We start from the raw sequence: 24,339 nt of genomic DNA, 5'->3' as shown, positions 1-24,339 counted from the left end.
ACGCAATTTTCTCATGGGTGGCCAAGGGAGGCATTTCAGACACTCTGCCGCTCAAAATCGGCACGAAAAGCTTTCAGTCGGAGACATAATGGGCGTCAATAAAACCACCCCTTCCCTTGGGGTGTTGATACCCACACATTTCGTGGTCTAAAACTTAACATTGTTCCAAATAATTTAAAGAATTTTTTGGTAATTTTCAAAGTGTAAACTGAACCTAATTTTTTCGTTAATTATTTTTCATTGTAATATGTAATCAATGTGAAAACTTTTTTCCTGACATAGTTTACGGTTTTTTGTTATTCAACAGTGTTACACATTCTCGAACTTTCTGTATTGAAGCGAAAATTTCCATTTTTTTCTTCATTTTTCTATATATAAATGTGTCTGTAGTGTTACTCGTCTGATAGTATGCTTATCCTAATTTCATGACGAATTACGAGTTGTTTCATGCATTACGCAGAGAAAATATGGTTGTCATATATTGTTCGCCATTACTCCAGGTGAGTTCAAGGAATCTGGAAATAACAGGATGATTTTCATGGTTGAAACTTTAAACATCGTGAAAACATTAAAACTGAAAGATACGTTTTGGTTAGTTTGTTTAAATCGTACAACTCGTCGTACTATATCACTCCGAAGCCGATGTGGGAGCTTGCTCACGTTTTTTGGTAAATATCAGTAATGCTTTCAATTTAAGAGAGTGTAATACTCAAAGTTTTGTAGGAGTCAAAATTTTTTGTTATTAATTATTGTAAGACCGTGAATGTTATATTCATTTCATTAGTTGCATGTTAGATTTACTCTCCCTTTTGCCATTTTGTCAACAGATTCGCCTTCAGCTTAAAACATCAATTATTTTTAGTGTCAATTCTTTTACGTGAACATGGTCGTTTCTGACAGAAGCAATATTAGGAGTGCCCCTGTTGCCTACAATTTCCTTGCGCAAGAATGTTAGGACCTTAAGTAAAGTGAGAAATCTGTACGTCGTACAGTATTGTACAAAAATAGCATGACAGTTCCTGTGCACATTCACAATTTTCGACAGTGATTTCTACTTCTTTCAAGTGCAATGAAGTCAATTTGGCGAAGTGCTGTTCACAGTAAAGTGCAGAAAAATTTATCCAGTTGGAAAACATCCAATTCAGAATTTATCAGAAAAAATTAATTCTTACTTACTCATACTTGATGAAGTTGGTCCAAAGTCTCGTCATAGTCGACCTTAAGCGTCCGAAAGTCGACTCAGGATCTGCTAAAATGGGAAGATACTGAAGGTAGAAGACGACACTGCTCTGGGTCGCATGAGGTGTTCCTAAAAGGCAGAAAGTTAGATGCACGTGGGTTTGATTTCATAAAATGTGGTTAAAAGTCGTTAAATATGTATGTACTCCAAAATTAATTCTCAACAATATGTAATTCTAATATGAGGAAATAACTCTGAAATTCTCAAGAAATTTTCTTTGTATGTTAGTACACATAAGTAAACGTTAGTTTACAGTATGATTCCGTTGGGACCATGTTTCTTTATATTTTGATGTACCATAGCATTCATGTTTACAGGAGAAATGAACCAATGAAATGTCACTGATATGGTCTTTCTAGCACGATATCAGATTATCGCATGTATGGTACACGTTATGATATGAACAGTCACAGAATCACAAGTCGTTCCCACAAGGCAGATTTTCCTGTTGCTTCACGAATTAATGAATCACGAATAGGAGATGGAGTGTCTCCTTATTTCACCTTGCTTCACAGAAAATCAAGCACCAAAAGAAAATATATCCAGGATGATCAGAAATAATGTTAAAAGCTTGTAAGGGTCTTTAAATGATGTCATCATGCTTTTAACTGTTAGAATTTTATTTTAATATTGCAATTTCAGCATTAAGGCATATTCAGGTACCTGTAAAACAAAATACAACGTAATGATGGTAATGTAAAGTGGGATTAACATAGGTACAACTAATTTTATAATTTTTGACGCTCGTGTACGAGGTGCAATCAAGTTCTAAGGCCTCCGATTTTGTTTCTAATTAACTACTCAGCCGAAATCGATGAAACTGGCTTTACTTCTCGACGTAGACATTTTTCACAACGCTGACGCCATGATTCCATGGCAGCGGCGAAAGCTTCTTTAGGAGTCTGTTTTGACCACTGGAAAATCGCTGAGGCAATAGCAGCGCACGGCTGATGAATGTGCAGCCACGGAGAGTGTCTTTCATTGTTGGAAAAAGCCAAAAGTCACTAGGAGCCAGGTCAGGTGAGTAGGGAGCATGAGGAATCACTTCAAAGTTGTTATCACGAAGAAACTGTTGCGTAACGTTAGCTCGATGTGCGGGTGCGTTGTCTTGGTGAAACAGCACACGCGCAGCCCTTCCCGGACGTTTTTGTTGCAGTGCAAGAAGGAATTTGTTCTTCAAAACATTTTCGTAGGATGCACCTGTTGCCGTAGTGACCTTTGGAACGCAATGGGTAAGGATTACGCCCTCGCTGTCCCAGAACATGGACACCATAATTTTTCAGCACTGGCGGTTACCCGAATCTTTTTTGGTGGCAGTGAATCTGTGTGCTTCCATTAAGCTGACTGGCGCTTTGTTTCTGGATTGAAATATGGCATCCACGTCTCATCCATTGTCACAACCGACGAAAAGAAAGTCCCATTCATGCTGTCGTTGCGCGTCAACATTGCTTGGCAACATGCCACACGGGCTGCCATGTGGTCGTCCGTCAGCATTCGTGGCACCCACCTGGATGACACTTTTCGCTTTTTCAGGTCGTCATGCAGGATTGTGTGCACAGAACCCACAGAAATGCCAACTCTGGAGGCGATCTGTTCAACAGTCATTCGGCGATCCCCCAAAACAATTCTCTCCACTTTCTCGATCATGTCGTCAGACCGGCTTGTGCGAGCCCGAGGTCGTTTCGGTTTGTTGTCACACGATGTTCTGCCTTCATTAAACTGTCGCACCCACAAACGCTCTTTCGACACATCCATAACTCCATCACCACATGTCTCCTTCAACTGTCAATGAATTTCAATTGGTTTCACACCACGCAAATTCAGAAAACGAATGATTGCACGCTGTTCAAGTAAGGAAAACGTCGCCATTTTAAGTATTTAAAACAGTTCTCATTCTCGCCGCTGGCGGTAAAATTCCATCTGCCATACGGTGCTGCCATCTCTGGGACGTATTGACAATGAACGTGGCCTCATTTTAAAAAAATGCGCATGTTTCTATCTCTTTCCAGTCCAGAGAAGAAAAAAAATTGGAGGCCTTGGAACTTGAATGCACCTCGTACTTACAAGATTTTGACATATAGGTGTTGCGGGGTAAGTTGTTCTAAGAAATAATCGTTAGGAAAAAATGCGATGCGTTCCGCCGCTTGCAATTTAATTAGCACTGAGACAGTCAATCAGGTTGTTGCGTGCACAAATTCAAGCACTTGCACGCGCTAAAGTCCGCTAATGCACGTACTTCTGTTGGCCCATGAGTTACCACTTGTTCAAATGTGTCTTTTCCGGAAATGTTAAATGTTAGCTAAGTGAACAAAAACTGCTTTCGATTCGTTTGATTAAAGCAAAGGAAGAACATGTTTGACGACACTGTCTCTGGCAGGTTGCTTGAATTGGAGCGAGTAACGACCTGATTGGCTAATTTCAAAGCTAATGAAAACGGAAACGCAGCAGCGTATTGAATTTTTTTCTTACCCATTATATTTCTCATCACAACCCTCACAAGTTCTTCAGGCTCTGACCACACTGTATATGTAATACAGAATGGTGCCAAATAAGGGTAAGAGACCCCGTTTTTCTTTCAGAATCCCCATACTTCTAATATCCATTTTTTTACGGATGTATTGCAATATTCCTTGCCCGTATATACTAGAGCAGCACGTCCTATTACGCACAAAGAGAATCTGGATAGAATTCCCTTGTTTATTTTATTTCATAGGCACTATGTGATTGAAACTATTCGTATAATCTGCAGTTGATTACAAATTAACATTCATTAGTTTTGTTTGTTTTACACATAATCACACTGAGATAAGAGGGACGTTTGTGAAATAAGGCCTTTACAGGATTCTTCTACAACAATTATTTCGAGGAACTTGTGATTCGGCCTCTGTTCTTATAAGACGTACATTTCTACAGAACTTCGTAGCGTAGACTAATTCTTTTAGTTATTGGAGCAACGCTGTGACGTGTGACAGCGAACGTGCCGTTTGCAAGGTCGTATCCAGTAAACAGTCAGAAGATCACATAAGGAAGGCGGTAGACATTGTCCATTCACTGTAGACGTCTTGCGCTCTGTGGTGATGTTCTTTACAATGCGACTAGCGTCCGAAGGCGTTGCTTTAACATTTACTAGTGGGATCATACATATATATGAACAAGATAATCTGCAAAGTATATATCATCACGATTGCAGTGGATCTTCTCATGAAACATAACCGACATCTTATGATTAAGGACAAGCACTGTCAATCTTCAGTACTGTCTCGTGAATTCATGTGTGACACGTATAAGGGGCGATCACGAAATTTCTGTTTCAGGCTGTTGCTGTAGCGTATATGCAACGTAGCGCGACTCCGATGCTGGTCTACAAGCACCGACATGAAGGCAAGGGATTAGTTTGGCTTTCGTGTCTTTCCAACGTGCGTGAGATAAATTCGGAAAGATGAACTATGGCGACATTATTACCAAATACATCCAAATAGAACCAACTCTTTTCTTGGGTGCTGAAGCGCAAACACCGGTAGACATCCATCGGAGAACGAAGAAAGTGTATGGGCAACATGCCTTTCGAAATCGGGATGCTGCTTCGTCCACAATCGCAAATGTCGTAACGCAGAAGTGCCGCCAATTCCACTGGGAGATAATCGAGCACCCCTGACTCCCCCTCCGCTATTATGACGCCTTCGGTCCCTTAAGAAAAGCCTACAAGGTCAATATTATACTTTTCCTACAAATTTTTGCTTTCTTCGTTATAATCAACGAACTCGTCCGGCAAAATAATCCTGTTGTGCTGCACGAAAATACACTCGCCAGCACAGCGGTGTGTTCTTTGGTGTCCTCCGGGAGGAAATTGATCGAAACTATGACATATTACGATATTTCAGTGTCTGTGTTGTGAAGAATAACGGTGCAGTTATAATGAATCACCCTCCTCAAACAATACCTTTTTCTATAGAGATAACCGATACCATGTATACTATCGATTCTTGCATAGTTTAAAATTATCTCAGCTGTTTCACAAAAAGAATTCATATGATTCTGTATACGATGTATTATATTTCAGGTTAAAATGTGTAAAAATGGAATTAATGTGTTACAAACGATATGTACTAACAGTTAAAATAAAACTTATTTTAAAAATAATTGAAAGTACAAAATTTGTGGCATACTTAAAATTCATATTAGTAATTGTACAATCCAACTGTAATTATTAAATTTATTTCTGGATTGATTTAGAAAATAATGATGTATTTTGGCGAAGATTCTTCTTTGGTAAAGAAAGTTTGTAAACTCTTCTGGTTTGTAAACTCTTTGGAATAATGTGAGTACGAAAGAATGTAAGTAGTGATGAGCATGCCTCTAATGGAGGTAGACGTTTTCTAAGTTTATCACCAACAATGTACAAAAATGGTTCAAATGACTCTGAGCACTATGCGACTTAACTTCTGAGGTCATCAGTCGCCTAGAACTTAGAACTAATTAAACCTAACTAACCTAAGGACATCACACACATCCATGCCCGAGGCAGATTCGAACCTGCGACCGTAGCGGCCGCTCGGCTCCAGACTGTAGCGCCTAGAACAATGTAATTACTGGTTTTGTTTATGTTGAAAATGTATAAACCGTGTGATGTTGAAAATTGTGACAAAGAATAAAAGTCAAGAATAATACAGGCAAATCTTCATCAGTTATTTAGTCATCAAGAACCTACAAAATCGAAATTTCAGCTGCAAGAATTTACCCCTTGTGGTGGTTAATCCACCCTAATCAGCCAATTGGTGTTGGGCGGGAGGATCGGGCCACATAAACAACATTCACAGTTTATAACAACAACACTTTAATTAACTTTTCTTTGGCCAAATAAAATTTTATCTTTAATATTCAAAATCCATACAAGCACGAACAACCGCCCTATTCAAACAACAACATTAATCTTTAATCAAGCATTAAGTGACTTGCAAGTGAATTAAATTCTATACACAGTAATGCTCCCCAAAGGAGACTACAATAATCAGATAAAATTTAACCAATAATGGATATCACTTTTTTTAACACAAAGGAAAATACTAACAGAGACACCCCTTCGTGACACATTTCAAAACAGGTGACGACACATAGGAACGGGCAAATTCAAGTAGCGGAAGGGGGGGCCCACTGGATACAGACCAGAGGCGGCTGGACCCAGAACCCACAGCAAGCGGGCGAGCTGGACAGGGTGCCGCATCCAGTACACTATAACACTCAAATCTTTTATAAAATCCTTTACAGATCCAAATCAGGGCCGCACGACTCGATTCGGGTAATGTGGCCGAGCCCAGTTCCCACACTACAGGCCAGGTTGGGTCTTGCAAACGTGTCAGACACACCGCAACCTCTGCGTCGTGCCCTGGCCCGCTCAACCACGCTCGCCTCCGATTCTCACGCGCCGCGCGGCTCTCCGGCTGTCCCCTTTCTAGCCGCCACGCCCGTCGCCGCCAAAAGCCACGTCAAACGGCCGAGCCCAAAGATCACACCATGCCGACCCGATCGATCAATCGATACGAGCCGGCACGGCTCACCCCTAGACGAGACTCTGAGCCACCGACAACAGCAAGATAAGTAAAAAGATGTTCTTTTGTATATCTTAAGCCTCTCGAAGATTTTGGAATTTGTGCAAAGAATGAGAATTTTAATAGTGATGTGTGGGAGGGTAAGATTACGCACTATTCCTTCGGACATGGAAGCGTGTTCGAAGGAACATTGCGTCGTAGATCTAACAACACAGACACTTCAATATCGCATTTATCCACGGACACCGGGCAAGCGTCTTTCAATTAAAATGTTTCCCCTGTACAGCAGTATACATAACGAATATAAGATTGCGGGTTGTAGAAACGTAACGGACGACGCATCGAAGTTGTGTTCTCACCATGAGTCGTGGAGGGTAGTCTAACCGTATGGCGACCCCTCGCGATAAGAGGGAAATGCGGGTTCGAGTCCCGGTCCAGATAAATTTTCACTGTCGTCATTCCATTACACAGCTGCTGGTTGTGCATATTCGCAACTGCGAATACATTCCACGTATAAAATACCACTTCACGTCATTAATATGTAGGTACGAAGACTTAATTAACTTTGTACAATCCATTTCCACAGGAATGTTCTGAATATTTACAACTGTCTCTGGATATTAAAGGATCACTTGATACAGACAAATTGAACTTGAAGAATACCTAACATGATGTGCACATTAAAGTGCTGCCTAAGACATTGACGACACTGGCGACCTATCTAAAACGATGCCGTCGTCTTGATCGTTTACTGCGAACTGAGTGCAGAGTTCCTCTCCTCAGCCACAAGTAGACGAGTGACTGCGGTGGCATAGCAAAGCTCAAGGAATCGTCGTTTTTTTCCCCATGTATTGTGTTTTGGGGCAGGGGAGTGCTGCCAGCGGCACAATCCACTGCTCTTCAGCCGAGTAATACACTACTGGCCATTAAAATTGCTACACCAAGAAGAAATGCAGATGAAACACGGGTATTCATTGGAAAAGTATTTTATACTAGAACTGACATGTGATTACATTTTCACGCAATTTGGATCCATAGATCCTGAGAAATCAGTACCCAGAACAACCACCTCTGGCCGTAATAACGGCCTTGATACGCCTGAGCATTGAGTCAAATACAGCTTGGATGGTGTGTACTGGTACAGCTGCCATGCATCTTCAACACGATACCACAGTTCATCAAGAATAGTGTCTGGCGTATTGTGGCGAGCCAGTTGCTCGGCCACCATTGCCCAGACGCTTTCATTTGGTGAGAGATCTGGAGAATGTGCTGGCCAGGGCAGCAGTCGAACATTTTCTGTATCCAGAAAGGCACATACAGGATCCCCAACATGCGGTCGTGCATTATCCTGCTGAAATGTAACGTCCACTGTTTAAAGTGCCGTCAATGCGAACAAGAGGTGACCGAGACGTGTAACCAATGGCACCCCATACCATCACGCCGGGTGATACGCCAGTATAGCGTTGACGAATACACGCTTCCAATGTGCGTTCACCGCGATGTCGCCAAACACGGATGCGACCATCGTGATGCTGTAAACAGAACCTGGATTCATCCGAAAAAATGATGTTTTGCCATTCCTGCACCCAGGTTCGTCGTTCAGTACACCATCGCAGGCGCTCCTGTCTGTGATGCAGCATCAAGGGTAACCGTAACCATGGTCTCCGAGCCGATAGTCCGTGCTGCTGCAAACGTCGTCGAACTGTTCGTTCAGATGGTTGTTGCCTTGCAAACGTCCCCATCTGTTGACTCAGGGATCGAGACGTGGCTGCACGATCCGTTACAGCCATGCGGATAAGATGCCAGTCATCATGACAGCTAGTGATACGTGGCCGTTGGCATCCAGCACGACGTTCCGTATTACCCTTCTGAACCCACCGATTCCATATTCTTCTAACAGTCATTGGATCTCGAACAACGCGAGCAGCAATGTCGCGATACGATAAACCGCAATCCCAATAGGCTACAATCCGACCTTTATTAAAGTTGGAAACGCGATGGTACGCATTTCTCCTCCTTACACCAGGCATCACAGCAACGTTTCACCAGGCAACACCGGACAACTGCTGTTTGTGTATGAGAAATCGTTTAAAAACTTTCCTCATCTCATCACGTTGTATGTGTCGCCACCGGCGCCAACCTTGTGTGAATGCTCTCAAAAGCTGATCATTTGCATATCATAGCATCTTCTTCCTGTCGGTTAAATTTCACGTCTGTAGCACGTCATCTTCGTGGTGTAGCAATTTTAATGGCCAGTAGTGTACATTTAATAAACAGATGAAAACGATATACATAAAAGGCGATGAAAAGGGGGATACAAGAACATAATAAGGGCAGACAATGGGTGTTAAAATATACACTTACATTGAGACGCTCATGAGGTACAGTTTAAAAGTCCAGGTAAAGATAAAAAATACAGTTGGCGTAAGAGTCGTGGCTACCCAGCGTTCCTTATAGCCTTCTGTGGTTTCGTTGCGAGGTGCCAACCTTGCTTTGACACCCCGCTCTTCGGACGACACTACAAATTGACTATGAATACAGCAGTTGCGCATCGTGGCTTTAACTAGTCGGTTATGTTTTGTGTAGATTATGAGCGCTAAAAAATAATAACACTACGATCCTGTGGTTGCACGCCATTCTTGTCCTCTCGTGTGTCTCTTCTCTTCGCTGCAGCGCAAACGCTTGCTTACGGAGACAGGCGAATGGTGGTTAAGGCTGGCGAACTGACTGTGAATGCTCGTTTGCTTGTCTTCTCCTCAGTTCGCTCCGGTGTAAAGAAGGTTTAAATGGCCGCTGCACGATATAGCCGATTAATCTATATGTTAGAGTTGCACAAACTGATATGACTGACCGTATGTAGTGTTCCCCAGCTCTTCCCCCCTGTAGTCGAACAGGTAGTAGTAGACGGGGGCGGCGTCCGTGTGGTTGGCCACCACCCTCACTGTCGAGTCCACTGGCTCCCCGAAGGCAAGGTCGGTGAGCATCTGAAGCAACAGCAACGCAAAAGTTAAGTTCCTTACATACATCGTGCTGCTATTTTCTACAGGTAACCGATCCGCAAGTGTAATAAATTATATCTGAATAAAGCCCTGATTCATCTGAAACGTCATTGGGTAACAGTTTACAACAAATATTGGACTGTTAGTAGATGCATTAAGATCTTATTTTACACCTGTGGTTCGCAGCCTGAGGTAACAACCCCGTGGAGGATAAAATTAAAATTGCTGATGGCTAAAAACAAAATGGCTACGAAACAGATATTTTAAAAGATCGTTATTATTATATGTAAAGTGAAGGTGGAGGGGGGAGAATGGGAAGGGAAGGGAAGGGATTACCTATGTCAACTGCATCGTGCCATTACGCGGAAGCAGTGGTGACGAGTGGAAATGTGTGTCCGAAAAAACTTTTTATTTATTTATTGGATGATGGATGATTCCCCCCCGCCAGAGGGGGAGTGGGGGGGGGGGGTGAGCTGGCAGCAGCACAATTCGCCGCTCGGCAGCCTACAGAAAATTTAAAAAAGAGAATTAGGAGATATGAGAACAATAAAAGCAAGCAATAAAACGGGGACTGTTAAAAACTGAAACATGGAGAAAAGGATGCGAAGAAATTATAAAAACAAACAGTCGGTGATGCTGATTAAAACACATAGTAAATAGACAGGCACAATTTAAAAAACACGGCGACAGTCTGGATTCTGTTCGTATGAGATAAAAAACACAACCAGCGACAGTATGGTGGCTGTTCGCAACACTGACAGGGGACGCACAACACTGTACACTCAGAACAGTACAATAGAGGCGACACGGCGTCAGGGGGGGGGGGGGGGAAGGGAGGACCCGACCGAGGAGTGGAAAAGGGGGGGAGGAGAGGAAAAGAAAAAAGGGGGGAGCTGATGGAGGTATAGGACATAGAAGAAAAAGGGGGGGGGGGCTGGGCAGACGCGAGGAGTGGGAAAGGCAGTGGAGAGGAGAGCAAAAGGACTCAGGGGAGAGATGGGAGTCAGAGAGAGGGTAGGCGGGGAAAAAACAGGATGGAAGGAAGGGGAAAGGTAGCCCGGGAAAAGGACAGAAGAAGGGAGGAGGAGGTGAGGATCAGAGTTGATAGGAGGGATAAATGGAGGGAGAGAGGGCATAATCCGGGAGAGGGAGTTGATGAAAGCCATCTTGGGAGAGGAAGGGTGTAGAGGTGGAGGGTAGGGGGGACAAAATGGTGAAGGCGTGGCAGAGGGCAGGGTTTGCAGAGGAGAGGAGCAACCAGGTCATGAGGGGGATCAAGGCGGCGGGAGGTGTAGAAGATGAGGATATGTTTGAGGAAAAGGAGCAGGTGGGGGAAAGGAATGAGGTCATAGAGGATCTGTGTGGGGGACGGGAGGCATATACAGAAGGCAAGGCGGTGTGCATGGCGCTTGAAGATCTGGAGGGACTTATAGAATTCCAAAAGAACAGAAACCACGCATTCATGCAACTGATTCGCCTGTATTAGCAATGGCTCCACCTTCTTCATTGTGAGCGCACAAGTACGTCCGACCGCCTGTGGGAATCTCAGAGTGGCAAGCGTGGAGGGTATGGACGGGGCTGCGGATAGGTGGGTCGGCCGTGAGGCGTGTCGAGATAATCCGTGCAGTTGCGAAAAACACGGTGTCCCGGTTGGCGCAGTGGTTAAAGCCCCTACCCACTAAGCAGCAGCTCTGGGGTTCGTAGTCCTGGTCCAGCTCACATCTCCACTCGCTGTCGCTGATTCCACGTAACGTCCCGATCCAGCTGACATCAATAATCTCTTCCCTTTCCTTTGTTCTACCCTCCCCCTACCACCTTCACCTTGAATTTACATACAATGTATAGCAGATGCGGATGCTGGGTGGTGTCTCTTCTTCCGGCCATGTCCAAAAAAACAGACACCGCACGTTCATATAATCGTTACTATTATCACTACTTCGTTAGAGATATATCAAAATATGAGTAACTGGGATGTATGGGATAGGTCATTCATACTGACCCAACAAGTTTCTTTTTTTGCTGTCATGTGCTTTATTAAAATAAAGGATACAGCTCTATGTCAACAGTTCAGAGGATGTACCACCACTTTATTACATACTATTATATACAGTCATATCGCCAACTATTTTACATTTAATATCAACACCTCTACCATGGACAAAGACACAGATATTATCATCATGAGACAGTTTACAAGACCTACAGGTTCTAACACACAATGGTTTACCAATAAAAAAATTAGTCGATGTTTCACCAACACAACGAACTTGAGACATGGTTACCATGAACGTCCGATAACCGAGAACATCACGAGGAGGTATCTCTCCAAAGACGTTGCAGTAGACTTAGTGGTAGTATCAATACGAATAATCGCAACAGTCAACCAACACTGACCGACAGGATTGTCAGTAACAGAAAAAGTAAAATCAAAACGCCATCCTCGAAAAACAGTCTGTCCTTTCAACACATCAATCAAAACGGACCAACTGACATTTATGTTATACTCAGTCTCCACATCCAAAATAGACTTGTAAATCGTAGGCTTCCATCGGAAGACACGATGTATCCTGCGACGATGCATACTGCCGAGTATGCGCCAGCTACCGGAAACACATACCTCCCCGTGATGTTCTCGGTTATCGGACGTTCATGGTAACCATGTCTCAAGTTCGTGGTGTTGGTGAAACATCGACTAATTTTTTTTATTGATAAACCATTGTGTGTTAGAACCTGTAGGTCTTGTAAACTGTCTCATGATGATAATATCTGTGTCTTCGTCCGTGTTAGAGGTGTTGATATGAAATGTAAAATAGTTGGCGATATGACTGTATATAATAGTATGTAATAAAGCGGTTGTACATCCTCTGAACTGTTGAGATAGAGCTGTATCCTTTATTTTAAAGGTGTATTGATAAAAAATGGAAAGGCGGTGTGGCTAGGGCCTCTCGTCGGGTAGACCGTTCGCATGGTGCAACTCTTTCGAGTTGACGCCACTTCAGCGACTTGCGTGTCGATGGGAATAAAATGATGATGATAAGGACAACACAACACACTGTCCCTCAGCGGAGAAAATCTTCGACCCAGCCGGGAATCGAACCCTGGCCGTTAGGTATGACATTCCGTCGCGCTGACCACCTTTTTCCTCATTTTGTTTGACATAGTTCGTTGCGTTTGGTCTGGGCGGTCGTCACAAGACATCCGTTCAAGCCGATCGTTGATTCTTTGACTCATTTTTTAAAATTATTATTACAGAGATCACGCAGCCCTCTGACCGAACGCGCTGAGCTACCGTGCCGGCACCACTCAGCTACCAGGGGCGGACAATATTGATAACATAAGTCACCATTAAATACATATTATTTTCCTTCCTCATATAGTCAACTCACTACACAAGCACAATGTATACTATAGTCATTAGCGACAGCGGTCGGATACATGGCACTGGCAGTGTGGCTTCTTCAGATTTCTGTCAATTCAGGGGCAAGAATCCTCTAATCAAGTGATTCACAAACAGTAAGAGTAGTGCACATATTTTAACTGGGTTGATTTGAAATCAAGGTGCAGGGTATATGTGAACCACTTCTCACTACGGAGAATAGTGATGCAGGGCAAGCATGCTTTGAAACAGATGCCAAGCCTCGTTGTGGATGGTTAGTTTCCTTTTCTGAGACGAAGTTGTACTCGCCATGCACTGAGAACCGCTACATCACTCTGTAAAAAGGTGGTGAGCAGTACCGATTTTCTCATTCAATCTTTAATTCGTGGTTCAATAAAAACACTTACAAAAATTACGTTTCGTCATTTTAAAAATTAGCGTTCAAAAAAATCTTTGTACTCTAAAATTCAGTTGGTACTGATTTTGTTTTTCTTTGGGGGAGGAAGGAGGCAGGGGGATGCTGGTAATGTTGTGTACGACTTCGTACACAACAGTAAGCAAAGGTGAGCTACAGAGCGGTGTGGCAGTTCGTCGTAGGAAACCTGGACAAGAGCAGGAATAATTTTCGCACAATTAAACACAGTAAACAGGAGATTTAGTTAACTTCATTTCGCCAAGGGTGCAAAGACTCACTACAAATAAAGCAGCGAGAAACAGAGTCCAGCTACCACAATGTGAACAAGCATGAGGCTCCCTAAAGTAAGCACGAACGATGGTATTGGAGCCGCGAATTGGCAGCGTCTACATAGTGTCAAGCAGCGGAGAAGCTCCAAGTGTGAGGGGGCCACCTGGCTACCACCAGCCGTCCTATATTGCGGCGATGGAATGCTTTTGTAGTACCGTGCTGCTGCAGGCGTGACGCAGCGGGTGTGCTCCATTGGGTCCACTGGAATTTGCATGACCGCTATAAGCATCTGATGGAAACTTACAATTCTGATGACCACTGTGTGACACCTGTGGTGTGGTACTGATACATGATACCACAGTTAGTACACTGGAGAGCGAAAGAAACTGGTAAACCTGACTAATATTGTCTTGGGTTCCTGCGAACATGCAGAAGTGCCGCAACACGAAGTGGCATGGACTTTACTAGTGTCTGAATTAGTGCTGGACGGAACTGACACCAAGAATCCTGCAGGGCTGTCCATAAATCCATAAGAGTAGCAGCAAGTGGAGAAATCTTCTGAACAGCACGTGAAAGGCATCCCAGATACGCTCAATATTCTTCATTTCTGGGGTGTTTGGTAGGCAGCGGAAGTGTTTAAACTCGGAAGAGTGTTCCTGGAGCCACTCTGTACCAATTCGGACGTGTTGGGTATCGCATTCTCCTGCTGGAATTGCCCTAGTCCGTGGGAATGCACAAGGGACATGAATGGACGCAGGTAATCTGAAGAGTCGTATCTAGACGTATCAAGGGTCTCATATCACTCCAACTGCACGCACCCCACACCATTACAGAGCATCTACCAGCGTGAACAGTCCCCTGCTGACGTTCAGCATCCATGCATTCATGAGGCTGCTTTAGTACCCCTACGCGTCCGTCCGCTCGATAAGATTTGAAACGAGACTCGTCCGATCAGGCAACATTTTTCCAGTCATCAACAGCCAATGTCGATGCTGACAAGTCCAAGAGAGGCGTAAAGCTTCGTGTCGTACAGTTATCAAGGGGGGGCCTTCGACTCCAAAAGCCCATATCGATGATTTTTCGTTGAATAGTTTGCACGCTGACACTTGTTGATGGGCCAGCATTGCAATCTGCAGCATTTTGCGGAAGGATTGCGCTTCTGTCACATTGAACGATTCTCTTCAGTCGTGGTTGGTTCCGTTCTTGCAGGATCTTTTTCCGGCCGCATCGATGTCGGAGATTTGATGTTTTAACGGATTCCTGATATTCACGGTACAGTCGTGAAATGTTCCTATGGGAAAATCCCCACTTCATCGCTACCTCGGAGATGTTTGTCACATCGCTCGTGAACCAACTATAACCCCAACTATAACCTGCCACTGTAGCAGCAACCCATCTAACAACTCCGCCAGACACTTGTTTCCTTATACAGGCGTTGCCGACCGCAGCGCCGTGCTCTGCCTGTTTATACATCACTGTATTTGAATACGCACGCCTATACCTGTTTCTTCGACGCTTCAGTGTATCTGATTACATTAAGGGGCAATGGTGTCAGACAGATTGGAAACCACTGCTCTATACAAAGTATTTATTTCTATTGGCAGAACATAAGTGATTTTATGTACCTTTCTTAATCCTTTTATGAGTTTCATTTGTGGTGATAATCAGCACTAAATACTCTGCTTTTATCCTCAGCTGGTAAAAAGTGACCAGAGTGACATAAGTGACAGCTTCCACCAACCTTTCATGCAAATGATTTGAATCAGGAGGGAACCACAGTTCTTCATACAGACACAGGAAAAGGATAAGACAGAGCGACATCCATAGCTCTTGGATAGAATTTCCACATAGTATGATGCATGGACGATAGCTCTCCTTAAATGTTAATGCAATTAATACCACAGCTATTGGGTGACAAACTTAATGGCAAATTTATGGGAAGTGTGCGGATCTGTAACTTTCCCACCACCCAGAAAAAGTATCCTTCTGTTGATAGCGACCTTAAAATAAAGCACCATGCGTGACAATTATCACCATCTTGGTGAAATTTAATATTTATATTTGGAAGAAGTCAGAACACAAAACTCTTCAAAACACTTTTCCAAAAGATAAATAGAATGATTTACTTTCACTCTCTCCCTCCCGCTTGATCTCTGACTCTACCACCCTTCTTCCTCAATATCTGTCTCTGTGTCACCATTCCCTCTCTCTCCCTCCATCCTTCTTCTCTCTCTCTTTTCCTGTCTCTCTCTCTCACTCTCTCTCTCTCTCTTTCTCTCTCTCTCTCTCTCTCTCTCTCTCTCTCTCTCTCTCTCTCTCTCTCTCTCTTCCTGCCTCTCTGCATCCCCCTCTCCCTCTCGTTCTCCTCCCTCCCTCCTGCTCTCTCCCGTCCTCCCGCCCTCACCCACTTTGTCATCCTTCCTCCCCCTCCTTTTTGTCCCCCTCCTTTCTTCCCTCTCAGTCTCCGTCCCTGTCGGTCTCTCTCCCTCCATCTCCCTCCCTCCTATGTCCCACTCCACATGCATCCTAGATTCGACATCTGCTCCTCCGTACCCCTTTCTCTCTTTCTCATCTGTCCCTCCATCTGCCCCTCTGCCTCCTCTCATCCCTCTCGATCTCTTTTGCTCTCGTTTCTCTTTATCTTTCTGATTTTCCCTCTCTCTTTCTCCAGAAACACACATAAATGTTTATTCTTGTCCCTGTTAAACTAGTAACGTACTCGAAAAATAAAATAGCACATGTCAGTTTGACATATACTTAAATTTTTGTCGCGCAACGTTCCATCACTTTCAAGGTCGCGCTACACTGGCCATGGATAAACGTCTGCTCAACATATCTAGTGTCCAGCAAGGCATTAACACAATTGTGCTAGAAGCACATCATCTGCGCTACACTCTGCAAGCAATAGCGACTGTGCTATGCAGAACTGACAGCCAGCTATTCCACTAAAGCATGCTGACTGAAATACATATCGTAGAGGATTATTACAAGTATTCCAGGCTAAACGTAAATGCGAACAACCTTTAGTGAAACATAGTAGCAAATGATGTTAATTTTTGCAGGGCCAAATGAAATAACCAGTACATATTAACTACCCTGGTGTCCAAAATTAAAGCAACAAAATGAAATTTTTAAGGTTTCGTTTATTTTGCCACAGAATAGTGTAAACAGGTGATAGTAAAGTACGAACAGTACAAAGAATACAGAACGCAAACGACTGCAAAAATGTTCTTCGTTTTATCCAACTTAACGGATTTTCACACACATTCTGACAACTGGTTAATGTGCTCAGTATGGCGTGTGACCACCTCTGGCAGCCGCAATACAGGCCCGACAACGACGGGGCGTACTGTGAATGATGTCATCATTCTCATGTAGAGGCAGTAACGCCTATTCTTCCTACGGAGCTGCTCGCAAGTCTTTGGTTGGTGGATGCTGACGTGACGCAACCCCATCTTCCATCTTCCTAGTGCATCCAAGGGATTCAAATCGGGCAAACAAGCAGGCCGCGCTATGCGTGCAATATCTTCAGTTTCCAAGAAAATATCAACCACCTGTCCCCTATGAGGTCGACCACTGTCGTCCATCAGTATGACGTCTGAGCCCACAGCACCTCGCAACAACCGCAGATGAGGTCCCAAGATATCGTCACGATACCTGACAGCAGTTAAAACTTGCCGATCCACTAGTCCAATTTCATGAAGATCGTCCAGGAGCTCGGAATTACCGGATAGAGTAATGAGAAAATTCGCGACCTAGTCTCGCTGTGTTTTCGATCGCCAACTGTTTTTAAATCTTTTAGTATGGCCTGTAGATAGCAGTAGGATTCGCTAGCTAGTGACAGAAAACAATTTTTGTGTCGATGATGGAAAATCGTGCTATCTATCATTGATTGATGATCGCATTCCTCCTGAAGCAAACTGCGACAAAATTGAATTGGAACACGTGCTGTTTGTCATCACTGACTTATCATTCGCAGAAAAGAGCAGTAAATGCAAAAAAGCAAGAAGGTGTCATCTGTCACCTGCCACAAATCGTGGCGGAAGTACTCAGCATCATACGGATGTTTCCTGGCGTCACTGTGGTCACAAATGACTTCCCGTCGATTACTATCAAACGGAAGTACGACATTCGACCGCAAAGCATGCAAGCTGTTTTTAACTATCTCATGAACCACAACCGTTTGTGTGCTAACTCATTTGTTACTTATTAGTCTATTCCGTAACGTTACTAAGTAACTCACCACCTTGGTGACTATGGTGTATCCTCTGCTACGAAAAAATGTTAACAAGTTGCAGGGCCAGACTATTCTTCTTTTTCTACAGCTGTTCTCAGTGTTAATATTTTTCTTGTCTTTTACATAATCACACAATGAATTTTTAAAAAATTATGTGACGCATAAAGTACATTTTGGTAAACGAAAATAAATTTTACTGTATTCTTAAGAAGAAATTAATAGACGAAAGGAAAAATTTAGATAATAAACGAGATCCCTTCACCTGACTGTTGAAAGTAGAAGGGCTTCTGTAAACACATTGAGCCTCCCTCACCTGAAATAGCATATTCTGATCTACTATGGTTACTATTATATATCGAGTGATCAAAAAGTCAATATAAATTTGGAAACTGAATAAATCACGGAATAATGTAGATAGAGAGGTACAAATTGACACACATGCTTGGAATGACATGGGGTTTTATTAGAACTAAAAAAATACAAACGTTGAAAAAATGTCCGACAGATGGCGCTTCATCTGATCAGAATAGTAATAATTAGCATAACAAAGTAAGACAAAGCAAAGATGATGTTCTTTACAGGATATGCTCAATATGTCCACCATCATTCCTCAACAATAGCTATAGTCGAGGAATAACAGCACTGTAAAGCATGTTCAGAGTTATGGTGAGGCATTGGCGTCGGATGTTGTCTTTCAGCATCCCTAGAGATGTCGGTCGATCACGATACACTTGCGACTTCAGGTAACCCCAAAGCCAATAATTGCACGGACTGAGGTCTGGGGACCTGGGAGGCCAAACATGACCAAAGTGGCGGCTGAGCACACGATCATCACCAAACGACGCGCGCAAGAGTTCTTTCAAGCATCTAGAAATACTTGTTTTCTGTTCTAATAAAACCCCATGTCATTCCAAGCATGTGTGTCAATTTTTACCTCTCTATCTACATTATTCCGTGGTTTATTAATTTTTCAAATTTATATTGACTTTTTGATCACCCTGTATATGTGTATGTTGTGAGATTAGCCCTATGTGGTTTGTCTGTGATGTACGACAGTACTATTTGTTAATACAGCTACTTCCTCCATCTGTCCGCGCCATAAGCGGCAGATGAGAATCGGACGGGTGATCTCGAGCCTCCTCTTCCCGAAGGGCACTTCGGATCTTTGTTGTGCATTCGTGTTTGTTTAGTTGAGTCTTATGAAACTGCATAAGTGTTTTTACGTCCAATATTATAAATTTCACATGTTTTATACTTTGCATCTTACACAGTTAATGTACTACACAGTTACATGTTTGAAAATAACTTGTTTTACCTTGTACAGACAAGAAAATTCGTTGTTTTATTTCTTACTACCAACTTATTCCTATATCCCACGTATACAGGGTGAAGAAAAATTCGCGCACTCGGTCTTCGCAGCGCGATTTGTCACTTACTAGCAATACAAAAATGTCTCACTGAAAATTTCGTCCTACGCATATTTCGGGCAGTAAATGGAAGTTAAAGATTAGCAATCTGGCAACACTATTACCACATGCATAGTAACTACTTGTCTTTTGTGAATCCTCCCCCAATGGTCCCATCGATTAATACCAACTATTATACTTGCCACGTTCAGGTCCATTACATTTCGTTAGAGCCTTACGTCACCAGTAGGATTAGTAACGCGCTTTGCAAGTATTTTCTGTGGGACCATTTGAAGCAGGGTGCAGAGAAAACAGGTTGGGAATTTAGTAGATGCAGCTGCGTGAAACAATTCACGTTCACTCCATGCAAAACGTTTTTTTAGAAGGGGACCAATGAAAACGATTGTGTTTCCATTTCTGTGTTTGCAATATGTAACTACAAACGTCGCTGTGTAAGGATTAAGACGCCAGATACCGTACCACGCAGACTACTTTATAAAATAAAAACAAATCAGCCTCGACCAAGAAAAGAACCTTCGACCTCCAGCATGCTAACCCAGAACGCTATCCACTGCACCAACCGCAGAGCAATACTGCTATATCCTGCCAGCGGTAGTCACTGTACAAGAGATTACAGTAATGCCAGATTGCTAATCTGGAACGTCCATTTGCTGCCCGAAATATGCACAGGACGTAATCTTGTGAGAGACATTTTTGCGTTGCCAGTATGTGAGTTCGACTGCGCTAATTTTTCTTCACCCTGTACATTACTTGCAGTATTGTTGCAGTCGTGCGATCTGCTACCATGCCGTATATGTACGAGGGTTAGTCAAATGATAACCTTAAATTTGTAATAACAAAACGAATTTTCTCGCCGTTATCCTCTAAGTTGGTAAGCGTGCTACAAACAGCGTGCAGAATGGCCTGTAGGTGGCATCAGAGTGCAGATGCACACATACCGTCGCAGTATCAGTATAAAGATGGCCACCACACTTTCGACTTGCACCAGGGAAGAACAGCGTTCTGTTATTGCACCAGGGAAGAACAGCGTTCTGTTATTCCGTTTTTGGGTAGTCAAGGTGTGAAACCTATTGAAATTCATCGACGAGTGAAGGTTCAGTACGGTGATGTATGTTTGTCACAGGAGCAAGTCTACGAAGGGAGTAGGAAGTTCGCAAATGGTGTGACTTCAGTGGAAGATGCTCCTCGTCCAGGTCAGGCACAACGAGTTATGACTCCACAGAACATTGCAGCAGTTGAATCCATAATGAAGGAAAACCACCGAGTGACACTGAATGACATTGCAGCATGTTTACAGATTAGTCACGGGTCAGCACACCACATTGTGCATCATGTGCTCCAGTTTCTCAAAGTGTCTGCAAGATGGGTGCCACGGTAGCTTACTCCTGAAAGGAGAGAACGACGTGTTGATGCTTGTGAAGAACTTCTTCGGTGCTTTGATCGAGAAGGTGATAGCTTCCTTGCAAAAATCATTACTGGGGATGAAACCTCGGTTCACTTCCACCAACCGGAAACGAAGAGAGCGAGCAAGGAATGGCGCCATTCCTCATCACCAAAACCAAAGAAGTTTCGAACAGAACCATCAGCAGGAAACGTTACGCTGACTCTCTTTTGGGACGAAAAAGACGTCATTTTGGAGCATTACATGCCTAGAGGGACCACTGTCACCAGATCTCCTAAAAAATCATCTGCGGCCTTCAATCATATCAAAGCGACGTGGATTGCTGTCAGCAGGTGTCCTTTTGCAACATGACAACGCAAGGTCCCACACTGCCCGTACAACAGTTGCAACAATCACAGACCTGCATTTTGAGTGTCTTGCTCATCCACCATACTCACCAGACCTTACCCCAAGTGATTTCCATATGTTTGGACCACTCAAAGACGCAATGGAGGAAAGACGTTCAGTTCTGATGAAGAGGTACGCCACGCAGTGCGTGAGTGGTTGCATGGACTACCAAAAGAATTTTTTTCTAAGGGAATTTATGCACTTTGTAAGCGTTGGAGGACTTGCATTGAGGGTGGGGGAGATTACGTTGAAAAGTGATACAGCTTTGTACCACTTCTGCAAAATAAATAATATTTAAAAAAATATTTAAGGTTTTCTTTCGAGTCACCGCCGTATGTACCTGTATCTGGTGATACTGGTGTGTTCATGTCATCATCTGTGCCTGTACGCTTACCTGTTTCCATATCAGCCTTTCAATCACTGTTGTCCTACGTATCACGCTGTGGCGTAGAGTGGGTGTCTGATCGTCATCTTGTAAACGGTCATTACTGCTTACAATTCTCGTGAATATCAATCCTGTCCATTTCGAGCAATTTGTCAGCTCTGCGAATGATTTTCTATAATAGTTATCAAAATTTAAAAGTCCGCTACATGTATTTTACCTAATGTGTTTTTATCAGATTATGATTCTTATCTAAATGAAGAATACATCTGCCCACAGTTGCGACATCTATGAAGCTTATAGGCACACAGATTTCTAGTAGCTACTGCACTTCATTAGGTTTGTATAGTAACGCCAGTTGCGAAATGTCTGTGTGGACTATGTGGCTTATTTAACACCATATTTTAGTTCTACGTGACGGTGCTTTGCTGAATGTATAAATGTTTTGACGATGCCATTACGGCTTTATCACATTAGGACATGATGTAGAACAGGTACGCTTTACCTTATTTTATCTGTACATTTCCCAGTTTGTGTGATAGTATATTGTGATATGTAATGCCATATTGCTTTGTAAGATGGACTACTCATTAGATGTATTTTTTTTTTTTTTTTGTTTTGGAGATATGAAGATGATCATTACTGACTGAAAACGCCGGCCGTGGTGGCCGAGCGGTTCTAGGCGCTTCAGTCCGGAACCGAGCGACTGCTACGGTCACATGTTCGAATCCTGCCTCGGGCATGGATGTGTGTGATCTCCTTAGGTTAGTTAGGCTTAAGCAGTTCTAAGTTGGGAAGGAAAACATATGCACAAAGAAGGTAGCTGCGAAGAAACCATGGGTAACAGAAGAAATACTTCAGTTGATTGATGAAAGGAGGAAGTACAAACATGTTCAGCCGGCCGAAGTGGCCGCGCGGTTCTGGCGCTGCAGTCTGGAACCGCGAGACCGCTACGGTCGCAGGTTCGAATCCTGCCTCGGGCAAGGATGTGTGTGATGTCCTTAGGTTAGTTAGGTTTAACTAGTTCTAAGTTCTAGGGGCCTAATGACCTCAGCAGTTGAGTCCCATAGTGCTCAGAGCCATTTGAACCATTTTTACAAACATGTTCCGGGAAAATCAGGAATACAGAAATACAAGTCGCTGAGCAATGAAATAAATAGGAAGTGCAGGGAAGCTAAGACGAAATGGCTGCAGGAAAAATGTGAAGACATCGAAAAAGAACCGAGCGAGGTGGCGCAGTGGTTAGCACACTGGACTCGCATTCGGAAGGACGACGGTTCAATCCCGCGTCCGGCCATCCTGATTTAGGTTTTCCGTGATTTCCCTATATCACTTCAGGCAAATGCCGGGATGGTTCCTTTGAAAGGGCACGGCCAATTTCCTTCCCCATCCTTCCCTAACCCGAGCTTGTGCTCCGTCTCTAATGACCTCGTTGTCGATGGGACGTTAAACACTAATCTCCTCCTCCTCCTCCTCCTCCTCCTCGAAAAAGATATGATTGTCGGAAGGACAGACTCAGCATACAGGAAAGTCAAAACAACCTTTGGTGACATTAAAAGCAACGGTGGTAACATTAAGAGTGCAACGGGAATTCCACTGTTAAATGCAGAGGAAAGAGCAGATAGGTGGAAAGAATACACTGAAAGCCTCTATGAGGGTGAAGATTTGTCTGATGTGATAGAAGAAGAAACAGGAGTCGATTTAGAAGAGATAGGGGATCCAGTATTAGAATCGGAATTCAAAAGAGCTTTGGAGAACTTACGGTCAAATAAGGCAGAAGGGATAGATAACATTCCATCAGAATTTCTAAAATCATTGGGGGAAGTGGCAACAAAACTACTATTCACGTTGGTGTGTAGAATATATGAGTCTGGCGATATACCATCTGACTTTCGGAAAAGCATCATCCACACAATTCCGAAGACGGCAAGAGCTGACAAGTGCGAGAATTATCGCAAAATCAGCTTAACAGCTCATGCATCGAAGCTGCTTACAAGAATAATAGACAGAAGAATGGAAAAGAAAATTGAGAATGCGCTAGGTGACTATCAGTTTGGCTTTAGGAAAAGTAAAGCGACGAGAGAGGCAATTCTGACGTTACGGCTAATAATGGAGGCAAGGCTAATGAAAAATCAAGGCACTTTCATAGGATTTGTCGACCTGGAAAAAGCGGTGGACAATATAAAATGGTGCAAGCTGTTCGAGATTCTGAAAAAAAGTAGGGGTAAGCTATGCGGAGAGACGGGTCATATACAATATGTACAACAACCAAGAGGGAATAATAAGAGTGGACGATCAAGAACGAAGTGCTCGTATTAAGAAGGGTGTAAGACAAGGCTGTAGCCTTTCGCCCCTACTCTTCAATCTGTACATCGAGGAAGCAATGATGGAAATAAAAGAAAGGTTCAGGAGTGGAATAAAAATACAAGGTGAAAGGATATCAATGATACGATTCGCTGATGACATTGCTATCCTGAGTGAAAGTGAAGAAGAATTAAATGATCTGCTGAACGGAATGAACAGTCTAATGAGTACACAGTATGGTTTGAGAGTAAATCGGAGAAAGGCGAAGGTAATGAGAAGTAGTAGAAATGAGAACAGCGAGAAACTTAACATCAGGATTGATGGGCACGAAGTCAATGAAGTTAAGGAATTCTG

At 43.3% G+C, this 24,339-nt stretch overlaps 1 protein-coding gene across 1 annotated transcript in view; it reads right to left on the bottom strand.

Moving 5' to 3' along the window:
- LOC126413213 (fatty acyl-CoA hydrolase precursor, medium chain-like) overlaps positions 1–24,339 on the bottom strand; it is a 174,114-nt gene that overhangs the window by 23,156 nt on the left and 126,619 nt on the right. The window contains exons 8-9 of the mRNA XM_050083110.1: positions 9,638–9,770; positions 1,177–1,309 (exon numbers count right to left, since the gene is read on the bottom strand). Coding sequence (XP_049939067.1) covers positions 1,177–1,309; positions 9,638–9,770 — 266 coding nt within the window. The remainder of the gene's footprint in view (positions 1–1,176; positions 1,310–9,637; positions 9,771–24,339) is intronic.

The sequence above is a fragment of the Schistocerca serialis genome, chromosome 7, assembly GCF_023864345.2.
Source record: "Schistocerca serialis cubense isolate TAMUIC-IGC-003099 chromosome 7, iqSchSeri2.2, whole genome shotgun sequence".
Taxonomy (NCBI): Eukaryota; Metazoa; Arthropoda; class Insecta; order Orthoptera; family Acrididae; genus Schistocerca; species Schistocerca serialis.
This window is presented reverse-complemented; position numbering and strand designations above follow the sequence as displayed.